Source organism: Saccopteryx bilineata, chromosome 3 (assembly GCF_036850765.1).
Source record: "Saccopteryx bilineata isolate mSacBil1 chromosome 3, mSacBil1_pri_phased_curated, whole genome shotgun sequence".
Classification (NCBI taxonomy): Eukaryota; Metazoa; Chordata; class Mammalia; order Chiroptera; family Emballonuridae; genus Saccopteryx; species Saccopteryx bilineata.
In genome coordinates this window covers 37,630,174-37,648,258 of record NC_089492.1, presented here as the reverse complement: position 1 = coordinate 37,648,258, position 18,085 = coordinate 37,630,174, and the positions used below count along the sequence as shown (strand labels likewise).

The 18,085-nt window shown below is 47.2% G+C and overlaps 1 protein-coding gene across 2 annotated transcripts in view; it reads right to left on the bottom strand.

The window, feature by feature from the left end:
• Positions 1–11,864: 11,864 nt before the first annotated feature.
• The window catches only part of NIPAL2 (NIPA like domain containing 2), an 84,065-nt gene continuing 77,844 nt past the window's right edge, over positions 11,865–18,085 (bottom strand). For both annotated transcript variants that reach the window (XM_066265985.1, XM_066265984.1), the window contains exons 9-11: positions 17,946–18,009; positions 16,230–16,324; positions 11,865–14,654 (exon numbers count right to left, since the gene is read on the bottom strand). In XM_066265985.1, the coding sequence (XP_066122082.1) occupies positions 14,542–14,654; positions 16,230–16,324; positions 17,946–18,009 (272 nt within the window). In that variant the 3' untranslated portion in view covers positions 11,865–14,541. The remainder of the gene's footprint in view (positions 14,655–16,229; positions 16,325–17,945; positions 18,010–18,085) is intronic.

Below are 18,085 nucleotides of genomic sequence, written 5' to 3'. Positions count from 1 at the left end.
AATAAATCTCTGCCCTCTGAGAGCTTCCTGTCTCATTGGGGAAGTAGATGATAACCAAAATAAGTAAAAAATATTCGCTTGAATATCTGACTGCACGATGGACTGTGAGAAACAAGAAAGAAGAGTGGGGGAGACCCAGTGCCAGGGCGTGGCTGCAGTTTCAGTTAACGCATCAGGAAGGCCTCCCTGAGCGGGTGGGCGAAGGCCTGAGGCGAAGGCCTGAGGAGGGGGCGCTGCAGCCTGTGGTGCCCAGGGGAGGAAAGCCTAGGCAGAGGAGCAGTCAGAGGCCCTGAGGGAGGAGCACCTGGGAGATTTCAAGAGAGATCAGGAGCCTGACCGGGCAGCGGTGCAGTGGATACAATGTCAGACTGGGTTCAAAATCCCGAGGTTGCCGACTTGAGCCCAAGGTCGCTGGCTTGAGCAAGGGGTCACTCGCTCTGCTGTAGCACCCCTGGTTGAGGCACATATGAGAAAGCAATCAATGAACAACTAAGGTGCCACAACGAAGACTTGATGCTTCTCATCTCTCTCCCTTCCTGTCTGTCTATCCCTCTCTCTGTCTCTGTTGCAAAAAAAAAAAAAAAAAAAAGAGCGAGCAAGAACTTGTATGTCTGGAGCAATGTGAACAACACACAAGTAGATGGGACTCAGGTCCTGGGTGACAGGGGAACAGTAAGTACTTTGGCTTTGCTCTGAGTAAGCTGAGGAACTATGGCAGGTTCTCAGCACCAGAGCCTTTTATTGCAGAGTACACCCTGCCTGTGTCTCCTGTCCCTGAATGTCCCCTGGTAGATGGGGACAGAAGTCTAAAGCTCTAGTCCCTATCTGCTCATATAGGGTCTCCAGGCCTTCTCTTTCTCCCCAGGGGCTTCAGGTGGTGCATTTGCACCCCTGACATGTGCTCAGAGGACCGGGGAGCTCACCATTGCTGCACTGCTGGAGCCCCACACAAGTGCACCGGGGCGGGTCTCCTAAGTGCACATTCCCGGTTATGGGCAGGTGCAGGAAAGGGGCCCTCTCTCCATGCTTGCGACACTTTTGGCAACTCTGCACAAGCCACACTGCTACGGGACCTAGGGAGCCGGGTCTCCAGCAAGCAGCATCCTGGGGCGTGGTTCTCCCCTGCCTGAGTGCTCACTCAGGACCCTCCTCTGCTCACTGCTGTTCCTCTACCCGACATGAACTGGTGGGGGCGGGAGGTGACAGAGGGCTGTCAACACCAGCCATCTCTCAGGGTCCCGGGCAGCCGCACGAGGCCCTGGGGATGCTTGCCCTTAGGCCCTGGCATTACTGCTCCCTGAGAAGCTGTCCACACTCTTCTCCTCTTGTCACATTCTATGTCCCCGTGACCGGTCTGCAGCTCCTGGCGGGTGGCTATGCTGGGCCCTCTTGCCCTCAGTACGCCCATCTTGCTTCTCCAGCTCCCACCGGAGTTTGCCTGTGGTGAACCTGCAGTCTCATGCCTGTGTCCTGGAATGAATGGGTGCCTGCTCACTCCCGAGATGGCCTGAGACAAACTTTGTCTGATAACCTTAGGGCTTCTCCATGTGAGCCTGCGGTTTGTACATATCCATGCTGGGTGTGTCCTGAAGACATGTGTCTCTGTGTCCCTTTTTCTAAGCACTTTTCAAGCTGGACTGTTATCCTTGCAGTTCTACACGTCTCCTTGTCATTGTTTTATTCCGAGACCTCATCCGACACAAATCTTCAAGTCCTCTACCCCTCCCTGAGCTGGTCTGTGACTCATGAAGCCTCAAGCTTGGCACGAACAGGTCACCTCCTCTTTTCCACATCCGCCCAGTGCTCTGTGACCTCCTCTTTTCCACATCCGCCCACAGCATCTGTGACCAGTGCTCTCCCCAGAGATGCTGCACCTTTACTGCAGCAACAGATCAGGGTTTAGTCCTGGGCTGGCGGCGTTGTTAAAAACAGACTTAGTAGTGCTCCATGTAGTGAGCCCACGTGTCCAGTAATGGTTTATCATAGTCACAAAGCTAGCTGGGAGCAGCAGGGGTCAGCTAGTCTCTGCTTTTAGGCATGACCACACCTATGTCATTCTAGAGAGAAGGAATTATCTTTTTTTTTTTTTTCCTGAAGTGAGAAGCAAGGAGGCAGAGAGACAGACTCCCATATGTGCTTGACTGGAATCAACCCATTGTGTCCACGAGGGGGCAATGCTTTGCCCATCTGGGGCATTGCTCCGTTGCAACTGGAGCCATTCTAGTGCCTGAGGTGGAAGCCATGGAGCCATCTTCAACACCCAGGCCAACTTTGCTCCAATGGAGCCTTGGCTACAGGAGGTGAAGAGAGAGATAGAAAGGAGAGGGGGAGGGATGGAAAAGCAGATGGGCACTTCTCCTGTGTGCCCTGGCTGGGAATTGAACCCGGGACTTCCACAAGCTAAGCTGTTGCTCTACCGCTGAGCCAACCGGCCAGGGCCGGGAATGATCTTTTATTTGTTATTTTTAAAGACCTCCAGAGAGAGCTCAGCCTCCTCCAGAAACCTGCTCTGGTGATGCAATGTTCCCCAGGCCACACTGGGCTGTGTGTGTGAGATGTGCATGATCCAGGGCTCCTGCAATGGCTCCTGCCCCAGCCTTGCCTCCTGCCCTCCTTCTGCAGACACGGGGTCTGAGACAGTTGCTGTGGAGGAGTGCGGACAGCTGGAGGCAGCGCAGTGTGTGAGAAGGCTGCACACTTCGGCGCCTGAATTCAAATCTATCGACTGCTGGCTCGCTCTGTGAACTAAGGCAAAGCTGATTAGCTGACCTGAGCCTTGGCCCTCTCAGCTGTCATAGGGGGAATAGCCATAGCTACTTAGCATGCCGTGAACCTTGGAGATAGTATGTGTGAAGTACCTTGTCTACAGTAAGTGCTCAGTGAACGCCTGCTATTATGGGGACAGAGAAAAAACAATGCCTGGGCAGGCAATGGAAACATTTGGAATTGACAGTCTCCTGAGAGCAGTAGCCACCTGCATGGGAACAGCCAGTCAGGGGCAGGTCCTCCAGGGAGTCTCACTGCATGAGGCTGCCTGAGTGTGCAAGGGCGCTGGTCCTGGGGCCACTGGCAACCCGGACACTTCCGGCTGACTGGCCACTGTGGCACTCCCCCAGTCGTGGAGGCCATGGGCACATGTTTCTCTGTTCTGTGGGGGGCGCTACACATCGCTGGACTAGATGAGAAGCAACCTGTCCCTAGGTTGGTGGTTTCCATGGCAGCACAGGGAAGAGCAGCTAAACAACCAGGCAGTTATGTTTAAAAAAAAGTAGCATGATTTGGGAACCTAGTGATTATCATAGCTCTGTGTGTGCAGAGTACAGAGATTCATTTATGCTACAAATATTTATTGATCACAAACCATGTACCGGGCACGTGGAATACTTTAGTGAGCATAACAGATCCCTGTTGAGAAGCTCACATAGTGGCAGGTGGGGGTGAAGAGGCAGACAGTGAATGGTAAACATAACAAATACATAAGTTATACAGTATTTTAGAAGGTGAGCCATGGTATGGAGAGAAAGAGGAAGAAGAGAAAGAGGTCATGGGGACTAAGTGCTGGGTGGAAAACGGGGTGGGTTGCGATATTAAATAAGGTGGTCAGAATAGACCTCCTTGAGAAGGTGACACTGGAGAAAAGACTTGGAGTAGTTTCAGGAATTGGCCTGGCAAGAGAACAACATGTGCAAAGGCCCTGAAGGCAAGACTGTGCCTTGTGTGCTCAAAGAATAAGAAGGATACAGTGTGGCTAAAAGGAGGTGAGAGAAGGAGGGAGGAGGGAGCCTTCAGGGCAGAGACATTGTGGAGATCAGATCTCATCAGGTCATTGGACTTGGGCTTTTCTACCGATGACCAGTTAGAAGGCTGTAGCATTAATCCAGTGAGAGGTGATGCTGGTGGCAGTGGAGGTGGAGAAAAGTCCAGGGCAAATTGTATTCAACAAGTAGTTGCCAGGAATCAGATGAGCATGCAGACGACTGCAACTCAAAGTGCAGCAACTTAAAAGTTGCACAGAAAAAGAAGTGGAAGGGATTCCAGGGAAGAAGGAGCATGTCTGGCTGATAAAATCATTTAACCTTTCTTCAAGTGTTAGAGATGGGCTTTGAGGGATGGATAGATTCCACCCAGGAGCGGGGAGGGTTGCGAGGGTGGGTAGGGCAGGGTTGTAGCCTGGGCGAAGCGTGAGGTGGGAAAGGTAGGGACAGAGTCAGGCCTTTTTCTCCGTCCCGCTCTCCAGCCTCAGCCCACAGTGCACAGGGGAACCTGAGGCGCAGAGACAATGGGACAGAGTAGCGGGGAGGCCTGGGCGGCATGGCAGGTGGGAGGTGAGGACCTGAAACAACGGCAGTGCCTCTGGGTCTGGGAAGAAGAGAAAGTGTGTGTGGGATTCTGGAGAAATGGTTCATAATGTCACTGTTTCGTGACTGGCTGTCAGCCAACAGAGGAGTTGGAGATGGCCCTGAGGCCCAGCCTGGGCATAGGGGGCACAGAGGTGCCACTAACAGAAGTAGTTTAGTGGCAAGGGTGGAGAAAAGAGGAAAAGAGAAAGGGAACACCTTTGAACACACTGAGAGGATGATGACTGAGGGCCAGTGGCCAGGCAGGGGTTGGACATAGTGGCTGGTCAAGACATAGTGGCCATGCCTCAGCTCTCTGTTGACTTTCACCCACTTGTTTGTTGAGGGGGCACTCACAGAACCAATGGAAAGACTGTGACATTAGACTTGGAAAGGGGGCAGGAATGAAGCGAAACCAAATGGCTGGCCCTCTGGCCGAGGTCAGGTTCTTGCAGGCTCTGGGTGGTGTCAGAGCTGTCAGAACTGGATGTTAGATGCCACCACTGCTGATGGCAAAAGTATATACAGTGTGTCCGTAAAGTCATGGTGCACTTTTGACCGGTCACAGGAAAGCAACAAAAGATGATAGAAATGTGAAATCTGCTCCAAATAAAAGGAAAACTCTCCCAGTTTCATACCTATTCAGTGCAGTTCGATGTGGGCTCATGCACAGATTTTTTAGGGCTCCTTAGGTAGCTATCCCATATAGCCTCTACAGACTCGTCACTGACTGTTGGCCTACCAGAACGGGGTTTCTCCACCAAACTGCTGGTTTCCTTCAACTGCTTATCCCACCGAGTAATGTTATTCCTATGTGGTGGCGCTTCATGATAAACGCGCCGATATTAACGTTGCACTTTGGTCACGGATTCGAATTTAGCTAGCCACAGAATACACTGAACTTTCCTCTGTACCATCCACATCTCGACTGGCATGGCCATGGGCTGCTCCTCTGTATACACGGTGTTATGTCATCATCTGCACATGGGCACATGCTGCCACATCATCCTGCAGAAACTGGGAGGGTTTTCCTTTGATTGCAGATTTCACATTTCTATCGTCTTTTGTTGCTTTCCTGTAACCGGTCAAAAGTGCACCGTGACTTTACGGACACATTGTACTTTAAACTGCCTTGTGCTCTAGAGTCAGTGTTATGGAAGGGGGCACCCATTTTCAGGGGTTGGGGACAAGGATTCTTGCCTTTCAGCTTTCATAGCAGAAGCGTGGAGAAGGGTTCTGCTTCCCCGCAAGGTTCACAGGACGACGAGGGTTCCCCAGCACAGCAGGGGCCACCTACTGGGAGCCTAAAGAGAAAGGTCCCTGTGTTAGTTTGCTGGGGTGCTGTAACAGATCACCACAGACCAGGGGGCATAGAACCAGAAAGGAATTGTCTCCGTTCTGGCGTCTAGAAGTCTGAGATCAAGACGTAGGCAGAGCTGGCTGCTCCTGGGGCTGAAGGGAGCACCTGTCCACGCCGCTGTCCTGGCTCCAGGAGCCTCGCACTCCTTGGCTTGTCTGCTCCCGGTGTCCTCACATCGCCTCCCTTTTGTGCGTGTCTCTTTGCATCCAATTTCCCATATTTATTAAGACATCATCCTATGGGAGCAGTGACCTCACTTTTAACTTGATTACCTATATAAAGACTCTATTGCCAAATAAGGTCCCATCTGAAGTAGTGGGATTAGGACTCCGACCTATCTTTTAGGGAGACGCAATTCAGTCCCTAACAGTTCCCCTATAGTCACATGTTGGTTTAGCTTTTAAAAACTTTGCTTCATTTCTTTTCCTTTCAAGAACAGGATGGTTCTCATCCTGATGGTTTAAAAAAGATATTTATGAAATTGTCAATTTTTAAATTATGGAAATTAAATAAATCTGCTTTGCTGTTTCAATCATTCATATAAATCAGTTAACGAGCTTCAGTTTCTCTCAGCAATTTCTGTTGATAGACTGTCGATCCAACGCTCTGCTGGTGCAGTGTCCCCGGCCATGGGATAAATGTTTTTTTCATTATTGACTTTATTATTGTGGTGCAAAAATCAGTCAGGAAAGTGAGGCTGTGCTCGTTGCTTTTGGATGGAGAAAACATGTTCGGCACGTGGGCCGTGTGAGGGGCCAAATACCAATTTGTAGCAAAGACTTGTTACCCCGGCCCACCCAGGAAGACTGGGTCACTAGTCAGACCCTTCCATACTTGATCGCCCCGAGGTTTTCAAGAAGGATTTGCTCGCACACCTGTTGCTAGGCCTGAGTCCGGGGCACTGCTGCCCAGCCCCCTTGGGTGGGCTTGTCTCCTCACCTGCGCCTTTGCTACCTACCCTGCTTTGTGCCTGTTTCTGAAGGAGAACGCCCTCTTCCGCCGTCCTTTTCAGTTCCTTTCACCTACTCTTTCTCTCGCATCTTCCTCTGCGGACCGGCAGGCCAGAAACAATCAGTTCTGCCTTATAACTGGGAAAACAAGCTCCCAGCAATTTGTCTAGCTCTAATTAGGGCTAGAAAAAGACTGGGGAATCAACCCAATAAACCTACACTCAAGAAGGAAAGGAAACAGAAACATCATCACGTCTGTGTCCTGTGGAGGTGGCCCCTGTCCAGGTAGGTGTCCAGGGAAGCCCGCTGTGCCCGAGCCCCGGTGCTGCCCAACCGGAAACGCCAGGGATCTATTTTTATCTGGTGCTGTCTTTCCTTTCCGTGGCTTCGGTGGAAAATGATTCTGGATCCCACAGAACTCTTTAGTGAACAACGCGAGGAGCAGAGGCAGGGCCAAGCTGTCATTCCTCCGCCGTGGTTTGGCCCGGTTCTCCTTGCGGAGACCGTGGGAGGCTGGGCCTGGCCGCCAGGGCAGCAGGTGGCGCGCGTTGGAGAGAGGCCCCGGAGCGGCCAGGGAGGGGGGCGCTGGCCCGGGGACAGGTGTCTGTCCGCCTCCGCAGAGCCCTGCTTTCCTGGCAGCAGCTGAGAACAAGGGGGTTGCAGGGTTCCTGCTAATGTCCCGGAGACCTCCACGCTAAAGAGAGAAGATGGCCGTGGCCAACGCGGGGCCGTAAGAATGCCCGAACCTTTCTTCCTGAAAGCAGAGCGAACTTGCCTAAGATTCATTCGTTCGGCCCGGGGGTGTGGCAAGAACCGGGGCGGGGTCTGGGGCAGGGGTGCATTGCTAGGAGGCGCCTGCCTCCACCTCCACCTTCAGGCCCACCTGCTCAGGTTGCGCTCCCTGGTGGCGCAGCCTGGAGGACTGGGGGTGTTTAAAGGGCCCTTTTGCTGTTGGCTCTCTGGTTTTCTCCTGTGTGGCTGGGGTGACCAATCTTTCTCTCTACATGGAGAAGGTTTCGTATTTTCTCCTGTCTCCCTCGTGCCCCTTTCTTCTCCTCCTTCACTCAGCAGATGCCTTGCCATCCTTAAATTACCACATAGCAGGATTGCCGCACTTTTCAAAAAGAACAAAGTCAGAATATTCATTAAGATTAGGTTTAGACAAACCCAGGGACTTCTGATCATTTTCTTGGGCCCACCTTCTTCCGTCTCTGAACTAAAGACTGTCCCTGATCGGCTTGGACTCTCACTGAACAGTTCTGCAGTATAATTTGAATACGTGAAAGAACGTCCCCCCAGTTTTCATGAAGCATTTCTCAAATGGGCTCCTTCTCTCCCTTTACATGCTAGCAGCCCCATCTAATGTCTGTTGGAAACCCAGTGAGCACTGTGAAAATGAGGCCTGTTTGGTGGCTGGGAGCAACAGACAGTCTCTCCAGCCAGCTGGAGAAGGAAGGGGTTGGCTGTTGTTGTCATGAGCTAAGGAGGGAGCTTCATACACCTGGGCTCAGTTCCAGCAGCTCTCCTGGTCAGCCCCTTACTGAGTGTTTGCTTCTCCTCTAGCATCCACTCACCTCCTCTTCCTCTGCCCAAGGCTCTTAGCTCTTTTACTCTCATGATTCCTTGTTCCCTATAACTTGAGTTTATACCAACGTGACTTGCTTGTGACCCTTAGCTATCCCCTTCCACCATCACAACTCTTGAAACCGTCCAGCTTCAGCTTTCACTCCTAACTCCTTGCTGTTTTCACGTCTCCCGATACAGGATCTGGAGAGTGGGGGTCTGGGTGGCCCAGCACATCCTTCTCGGGACAAAGCTTTTCTGCCCAGGGCCAGCTCAGCTATCACTGTCCAGCCTACGGCCCTACTGCTCTTGGACATTTATGGTAGGATATGAGTGCCACAAATGTGAACCTTGAATTTAGCCATTATTTGTTGAACGTTTATTATGCCATTTAATATCAAAAGTGAATGACTAAGAAAGATACAAGGCAAATGTCATTGGATGTGTGTGTGTGTGTGTGTGTGAGAGAGAGAGAGAGAGAGAGAGAGAGACAGAGAGAGAGACAGAGAGGGGGACAGATAGGGACAGACAGACAGGAAGGGAGAGAGATGAGAAGCATCAATTCTTAGTTGCGGTACCTTGGTTGTTCATTGATTGCTTTCTCATATGTGCCTTGACTGGGGGGCTACAGCTGACCGAGTAACCCCTTCCTCAAGCCAGTGACCTTGGACTCAAGCTGGTGAGCCTTGTTCAAACCAGATGAGCCCACGCTTAAGCTGGCGACCTCGGGGTTTTGAACCTGGGTCTTCCATGTCCCAGTCCGATGCTCTCATCAGGCTGTCATTGCATTCTGATGGATGAGTTTTTGAAAAGACAGTGTTCTTAGTCCCCTACCACTCCCTGAAATGAAGTTAATGCCTTTATTTACCTCCCAAATCAAGCACAGACTTTGGAGTCTAGATCAAGGCTCACCACTCAAGACCTTCTAACCTACCCTGCTCATCCTAGCGGCTGTCTTCCTTCTTGTATGACCCACGATACGGTCATTTTCTAAACTTACTTTGAGGTGTTAGGTTTCTCTTGCTCCTGGGCTGCCTCCCATGTCCAAATTCTATGTGTACTTCAAAGACCAGCTCAATCTGTATTCCTGCACTAGGGCTGCTGCAACCAAGTGCTACAAACTTGGTGGCTTCAGACAACAGAACCTGATTCTCTCGCAGTCTAGACCACAGAAGTCTGAAATTGGGTATCGGTAGGGTTGCATGCCCCAGCGGCTCTGAGGAAGGACCTGCCACTGCCTCTTCAGTTCTGATGGCTCCAGGCATCCCCAGCTGTGCCATAGTCTCAGGTGGCCTCCTCCCTTGCCTTTTTGTATTGTTTCTTCTGTCTCTAATAAGGACACTTGTCATTGAATATAGGGGCCACTGAGGTAATCCGGGATTCTATCCACCTCAAGACCCTTAACTCAATTACATCTGCAAAGACCCCTTTTCCAAATAAAGTCATATTTATATGTTCTGGGGGTTAGGCAGTGGTCATACCTTTTGGGTGGCAACATTTAATTCACTATAACCCGCAATTCCCTTGAATGCTCCCCTAGCCACAAGTGACCGCTCTTCTTTGGGCTCCCATGCCCATTATTCAAGTCTCTTAAGGCACCTTTGTTGTTCTGTTGCGCAGTGTAGATATGTTGGTACTATTGCTAAGAGTGTGGGTTACAGAGTTAGAAGCCCTGGGTTCAAATCCCAGCTCTGCCACTCACCAGCTGAATGGCACTAGCCACGTCACTCACTCCACCTGCAGGGCCAGCCTGCAGTGAGGCGCTACAGCGGTTAGGAGGTGCTTACTCCCAGAGCCCTGCAACTGCAGGATCAGCCCTCTCACCAGCAATGGGGAGATTCCCACAAGCTTCCTTCAACTTTGTGCCCTATGTGTCCCTCTTGCCGGACCCTAGCCCCTACCAGGCCTTTTCCCCTGGTTTTAAACCTGTAAGGCAGGGATAATGACCTCCCTGACAGAGGAATAGTCTCAGCACAATGCCTGGCACATAGCAAGGGCTCAGTAAATGACAGCTGCCATTTCTCTGATGAGACAGTAAGTTTCCGAAGAGCTGGCCTTCAGATCTTACTCATTTTTATATTCCTAATAACTTTAAGCACAATACACTGAAAATAGTATGTGATCAATTATGTTTGAGCGAATTAATGGACATGTGCTAAGTTTGAGGCATGTAGTAATTGGGTTAGTGGTCTATAATCAGGCAAACCACTCAAGCTCTGAGTCTCTGGATCAAGAGTTCTCGAGCTGGTTCATTTCCCTGTTCGTGTTTAGTGTTTAGAGGGTTTAGGTGAGGTGCTTTGGATGGAAGGAGCAGAGCGCAAGCCTCAGTAAATTGCTGAGGTTGGTTTTCAAATTAGAACCATGAAGAAAAAGGCTCCAAAAGCAGGCTGTGTGCACACTGGGAGGATTAGCTCGCGTCTGGAGAGCAGCAGCTCAAATGTGCAAAGTGGCTTTGGTCCACGCATGCTGGTCCCATCAGGAACAGCTGGGCTCCTTCTCGGGTACGCACTTGCCAGCTCCCTGGGCAGCAGATTCTTTCCTAGAACTTGGAGACTATCTTCCATCTTGCCTGGAACTCCATGAAACTCTTGGCAGCATCTGCCCCAGGTGGGTGCACCCCAAACATTTATTTGATATTGGGATTGATATTCCTCTTTTATCTCATGGTTGGGACTCATTAGCTCTCAATAAAGACCAACATTGAAGGGGGAGTTTCCTCCTTGTCTAGTAAAACAAAACAAAACAAAACAAAACAAAAAAACCCCAAATGTTTCTTTGGACAGGCCACAGATCTTATAGCTGATCTGCTCTCCTGACACAAGACAGCATGTTTTGTGGGACCCTAAGGCTCGTGAGAAAGGGGCAGACTCAAGAATTCCTGGATGGGAAGGCTTTTCCCTGCATTTACCACAATTGCTAAAACGCTATGTTTAGTAGCCCAAGGCAGGCCTATATTTGCATGGAAACTGTGTATGTGAGGAATTTTATTTATTTTTTTTACTTTAAGATGACCATAAGAGCCAGACTATTGGTGAATGTAATGAGTTGAAGCAGTTTCTAAATTCCCCATACCATCATGTTAAGATCAGTTCTGAGATCTTGGTCCTAAAAGTTCAAAAATGTGTTTATCTAGCAACCCCACTAAAGCACTCACTTCTGCTGGTGCCAGACACATGTGTTAGGTTTGCAGTTCCTTGCCCAGTGCAAGGACTGCCTCCATAAGCAGCCACAGAGTTTCAGCAAAGCGGTCTGGAAGGCTGTTGGGAAAGTTGATTTTAGCAACTGCTATATTTATGTCCATAATATCACTATTAACCTGGCAAGCACGAAGCACCCCTCCGTGTGGCTGCGCGTTTACAGTCACCACTCCTGGATGAGCTGTGTGCTTGGAAGCAAGAAGCAGAAAGAGGGTTCTTGGCTTCAGGAATCTGGCTCCATGTTCCTATCCATTGAGTCATGTCCACTGTTGCACCTGCTGCTTTTGGAGGAAAACCTGCACGTTGTCACTACTACTCTTCAATAATGCTAAAACGCACTAATTTATGAAATCTGGTTTGTTCCCCCCCTGTCTTTCTCTGCCATGAAATAGAATCTCCAGGAGCTTGTAGGGGTGGAATGGGGGCTGAAAAACACCTTCTGAGTCATTGCTTGAAAAGTCTTTTATTGTATTTTTTCAAGTGATTAATAGAGAAAGTATTATAGAGCAAGAAAACATTTAAACTTAAAACAATCAGACAGTAAAGGCTTCTGCTTTAATCAACTACAGGAGAGGCAACTGCTAATTATTTCTGAAGCTATTGTTGAGTTGGAGTGTGGGATTGGCAAGACTCTTCCAATATAGGTGGCAGTATTCACAGAAGAACCACTGCCTTAAGAAACTTTGGCAACAATAATGAATCATTTGTATTTTATAGAAGCAAAAAGATCCTGATGTAAAATATCAAGACGTGGTTCAATACTCCCATAGTACTTAGTTCGTCATGAACCATGAGTTGTTGCTTTTTAAGTTTTTGAGTGCCCAAGGAATGAGAAAGAAGCTACACAGCAAGGGCAGAGGAGTCCAGACCAGGGGTTGGCTAACTACAGTCTGACAACTAGCCACCTGTTCTGTAACTAGGTTTTACTGGCACACAGCCAGGCTCGTTCACTTACACGGTGTTTATGGCTGCTTTCATGCAACAACCGCACCGCTGTACGGCCAACAGTCCCAAACACTTTCCTTCTGGGTCTTTAAAGGAAAGGTTTGCAGACCCCTGGTCTAGACAACTAGTCAGATGAGTCAAGTGTTGGCTAAAGGTCCCCAACTCTTGATGCCAAAAGAAGGACTGGGTTGGCTTTGGTTGTTGTCATACACTGTGTAATTTTTTTATGTGCTGTATAATTTTAAAAAAAAAATCTTTGCAAGCCAGCACAACTAAAATTCCTATTCACCTTATTTTGGAGCAGCAATATGGAAAGTAAAATTAGGTCTGAATATAGTTATATGTTACCTTGACTTCTAAAACATTGCTAGGTTGCTTAAATGTGCATGAGTCAATGTCATTTCCCAAAACTTTAAAAAAGATACAAATGTTGGTGATCAGTGAAATACTGGTCTTATCCTTGTGTCTGTGCAAAATTCTGCAATGCTCCAAACCATGTGCTGTAGCTATAAATAGAGTCCTACTTCAAGTAAAACTCTTCAGTCTAATTATTTTCCCAATCTTTTTGAACCAGTTTTAAGAGTCACCAGAAATCTGTAGTTAAGACACCAGACACATTTCTTAGCTGAGCCTTCCAGTACCAACATGTTGGACCAATTCAGTAAAACATGCCATAAATTATGACTGTTTCATTTGAAGTAATGGAACACTTTCTGCAATGGCAGGGATTCTTACCAGGAGTTGAAAAGCCAGACGTGGGCTCTAGGTTATTAGTCATACATTGGAGATGGATTCAAATCTTGTCTTTGTGGCCAGGTTTGGTTGGTCTGGTCAGGAGTGCAGGGTATTATAAAGAACAAAGCTAAAAGACCTGCAACAATTAAGATTACAGTCTCAATAGGTATGAGTGAAACAAACTACACTAATGCAAGACAATTGGTTGGAGCCTTATTGTGCTGACGTGTCAGAAGTGATGAAAGGTTTTAAAATGTCCTTAAAGACAGGGCTTATTCTAGGATGTTGGTTACAACAAAGGCTAACCCTTTTCTTCTCTATTAAATTTATTAGGTAGATCACAAGTACCAGATGATTATGGATTCTACCTGCATGTGTTTTCTTAGTAGATTTGGGACTAATTGCAACAGAAAAGCCATTCAGGGCATAGGAGCCCTGGGCTCCCTCTCTAGACTCAGATGGACCACCTGACTGTATGCTTTGTCTAGGATTTAAATGGCTTGTATCCAGTTCTCCAATTGTTCCTTTCACCTAGACACATTTATAAAATTTGAAACAATGACTTAGGAGAAATGGTGTTAGTGAAAATATCATCAATAATTTAAATATGATTTTTGAGACATGTTAAGAGTTACAACATATAACCCCACTTGATAAATTACAACAGCTAAACAAATGAAGGCACAGAATATTAAGTTTTTTCTTCAGTGTCGATTCAAGAATAATAGGAGCTCACAGCTGAAGAAAATATCATAATTTTATATTTTTATTTAAAAACTTGGTCCTAATTCTTAAATTTGTCCTTGCTTTAAAAGTCCACCAACCAAATTTGTCCTTGCTTTAAAAGTCTTTTAGTTTTGGTATGTCTCATCACAGAATGTCATTTATAAATTCTAATTTTAAAGTCACGCTTAATTTTTAAAGGAGGGTTTCAGTAGGGCTAGTTTTCAGAAAAGATGACTCACTGTTCTTATTTAGGAACAGAAAGGTGAGATCTTTATGGGGCAGTTAACAAAAGGTTTTAAAAAATGAATGCTCTCAAACCTTTGTTTCAGGAGTCAAGTTGCGGGGAAAAGTGTCTCTTTGAAGCAAAGCAACCGACACTACAGGCCACTGGGAAAAGCAGCCTATGTGTTCCACAGCCGAATCGCGGTGCACATTTTTGTGTGACATTCCTTCTTGGGTAGCCAGGCTCTAATTAAGACCTAGCTGGTTAGATGGTCACTGGGGAGAGGTCCATGGTGTGGGGAACACTTCAAGTTACATTCCATGAACACATTAGACTGTCAAAGCTGAGGAAGCCTGAGTGTCCACAGAAATGGAGGTGGGGTAAAGAACTGGAACGAATGCTAGCACATGTCAGCGATAAATAGCTGCTGACACAAATGGAACATGTGCAATTTTTTAAAAAGGTGGTATTGAGTAACAGGCCAGCAGCCATCCCTCTCGGCATTTCAGACCTCTTTCTTCTCTCCACTTTGGCTCTTTGTTGAGTCACTTCCATCAGGCAAAGTTCCATAGGATAAGCCGTTTGAATCTGGTTGTATTTTATCCAACATTTGTTTCCCTGTGGAGATAATAATCACACACACAAAAAAATCTTTTGAGCTCTTACAGAAGAATAAGTCTTAATAATTTCAGCTCTGTCTAGGCCACATTTTATTCCCCTTTTTTATACTGTGTGATCACCCTCTAAACAGAAGAGAAAAACGTGAAGGAAGAAAAAGCCCTTGGAACTGTGTCCCTAGATATGGGACCCTGCACCGTCCCAGTGTGAGGGTGGTCTCCCCGCACAGGGTCTGCCACGCTGGGCGTGGGAATCAGGTTGGGTCAGTCGGGAGGTTAAGGTGAAGCATTCACTCCTCTCCAAAGCTTTCTCCTCAGTGTCCTGACTCTTTTTCCATGTTGAGTTTACATAATAACACAGAAAATCAGTCTTTCACAGTGGCTTCGAAAGCTGTTCCTGATCCTATGTATGGGGCTTTGTGAAATGAAAAAGCGAGTTAAAAATAAGTACACTTTATTTCCTACCGAAGAACCTCTAACCATACCAGTCATCGATAATGCACACTCATGCCACGAACACCATTTCTTGCACTGAAAGCTCTAGCTGATCAGATGGCTCAAATGCAAGAGAGAGAACGCAGAATTCAAAGGGCCATATTTTCTCAGTCATAGGGATAAAGTTTTAATGGTTTTCGCTTCAAAGGCTGGGTCCTAACAGAGTGGTGGAGGAACCTGTGAGAACATCACCACTCCTGTCTAGAAACCTATAGGTCACCCCAAATCCCTAGCAAAGCTAGAGACTGCTGAGGGTGGTAGGCAGGGAGGAGTGTTTCCTTTGTTCTGGACAGTGCTTCTGTGGTCTACATGCCTAAAGTGAGTGACTCTCAGTGAGAGCGGAGAACTAACCGGGAAGGCGATGCATGGTAAACTGACCAGGATGAATGAGGCGAGGGGGACGGGAAGAGGCACTCAGGTTCAGGTGTCTGGGAAGAACATCTGTCTTGGCCCCACACAGCATGGGCCCCCTCAGCTTTCCCCAGGAACGATGTTCCTTAACAGCCTGGCCTCTGTCTGTAGACATTCCCTCAAAGGCTCTCTGAGCCTCAGGGGCTGCTGCTGGGAGCCATTCCTTATGCCTTTCCTACTCTTTTTTTTTAAATTTTTAAAAAACTTTATTTATTCATTCATTTTAAATGAGGAGAGAGAGAGAGAGAGAGAGAGAGAGAGAGAGAGAGAGAGAGAGAGAAGGGAGGAGCAGAAAGCATCAACTCCCATAATATGCCTTGACCAGGCAAGCCCAGGGTTTTGAACCAGCGACCTCAGCGTTACAGGTCAAAGCTTTATCCACTGTGCCACCACAGGTCAGGCACCTTTCCTACTCTGTTCACGTGTAAGGAGACTCAAAGAGGAAATGCGCAACGTCACCCAAATCAAGACAATGGGGTCAGTTCTTTTATATCCCTAGTGTTCCGCGTGAACCCGACATCCAAATAAATGACTATTAACATTTGCGGTTAAAACATCACCTCTGGTATTATCATTAAATGTACATTTTATTTGAAGATAAGAATTATGCTTTATATTAATTCATGAGAATAACATTTCTTATTATAAATGAAAGAATATACAGTTTTACCAGGAATATTTCCAAAATCAATGTAAGACTGTGGCAGATGTTCCTTTTCTCGATTCCTTGTGACCAAAAACACACCGAGGAATGACAGAAAACACCTGTAAGAAAAATATTAATAAAAAACACTGAACTCACAGTATTAAATAACTGAGTTCCACATTCTACATGATGACATAAATTCCATTGGTTTTGTTCTTCCTGTTTTTCATGGTAAGCTGCCTAAAACTTGTCTTAATTGCTGCAGCCAGTAATATTTGTCCTCAGAACCAAGACCTGGAGAGCTTCCAATAAATCTCTGCCCCAGGTTTTTACCATCTGGAGGCTAATTCAGGCTCAAAACCCTTTGGGTAGACATTAGGTCTCATTTTCTATCCATGCATGCCCAAACCCATTACTGGCATGCAACACAAGCAAAAAATAATTTATTCTTTAATTTTCTAAGAAATTTAGTTGTCCTTGGCAATAAGAATAGTCACAGTTTCCAGATCCCAGAAGTTTAACTTTGCCCAAATAGCTTATGAAACTGAATTTTGAAGATAGATGGTTTTCTATGCTGAACGTAGTCTGGGCTCAAGTTTGCATAACAATGGTCATGCAGAATACCAGATCAAGAACTGAAGATCCTATATAGTGGTGATACTTGGTCAAAGTTCTGTTTTCTGTTTGCAAGGATGTCAGCAATGATGCCCATCAATGAACAATGAAAGCTAGACACCCAGACCTATTAAACCAGTGTTACAGCCTGATGTTACTAGGCCTAAAGCTAGACCTGCCCATCTTGGCCTTTTATTCTAGGTGATCCTAGAGGTAGCCATAGCTCCCTGATTGAGATCTAACCTAGGGTTTCCCAAGGGCAAGGCAGGTCTGATATAGTATGAAAAGGCCATGGTGTAGCTACAGGAGCCAGTGGATTTTTTTTTATTCATTTTAGAAAGGAGAGAGAGAGGGAGAGAGAGAAAGAGAGGAGAGAGATAGAGAGAGAAGAGGGAGAGGAGCAGGAAGCATCAACTCCCATATGTGCCTTGACCAGGCAAGCCCAGGGTTTCGAACTGGCGACCTCAGCATTTCCAGGTCAATGCTTTATCTACTGCGCCACCACAGGTCAGGCGGAGCCAGTGAATTTATCTTGACTTTATCTGGAATTGAAAATCCCTAATGTTTCAGAACCCTCTGACAGATACCTAAATCACAAAGTTAAAGACACTGAACCTTGTCTGACCAGTGGTGGCACAGTGGGTAAAGCCTCAACCCAGACCACTGAGATGGCCGTTTCGAAGCCCTAGGTCGCTGGCTCTGAACACGGGCTTGCCAGTGCAGGGTCACTTGCTTGAGAGAGAGATTGTCGACAAGATCCCAGGGCTTTCTGGCATGAAAAGCCCCAGGTTGCTGGCTTAAGCAAGGGGACACTGGCTTGGCCCCGGTCAAGGCACATACGAGAAGCAATCAATACACAACTAAAGTGACAATTATGAGTTGGTGCTTCTCATCTCTCTCCTTTCCTGTCTCTCTCTCATTTTCTTGCTTCCCCCCCCCCTCAAAAAAAAGTAAAGACACCGAGCCTTGCGTCAGGTGTTAAATTGAAAAATGTTTCTTTAGGAGCTCAGGAAACAGTTGTTTCTTATATTACTCTCCAATTTTCTATGCCTCAGGTACAATGCCAAAAATCCTACAGAAAAGTAATAGGATTTCATATACCTTACCTCTGAGACATTTACTCACCCAAAAAAGTATATAAATATAGTGAGAAAAGCTGCACCAAGGAATTCCTTATAAAATATGATACCTATAACAGGAACAGAAGACAAAATTAATTTTAGGGTAAGAATATTTATAATAGCTACACAGTGTTTTTCAAGTTG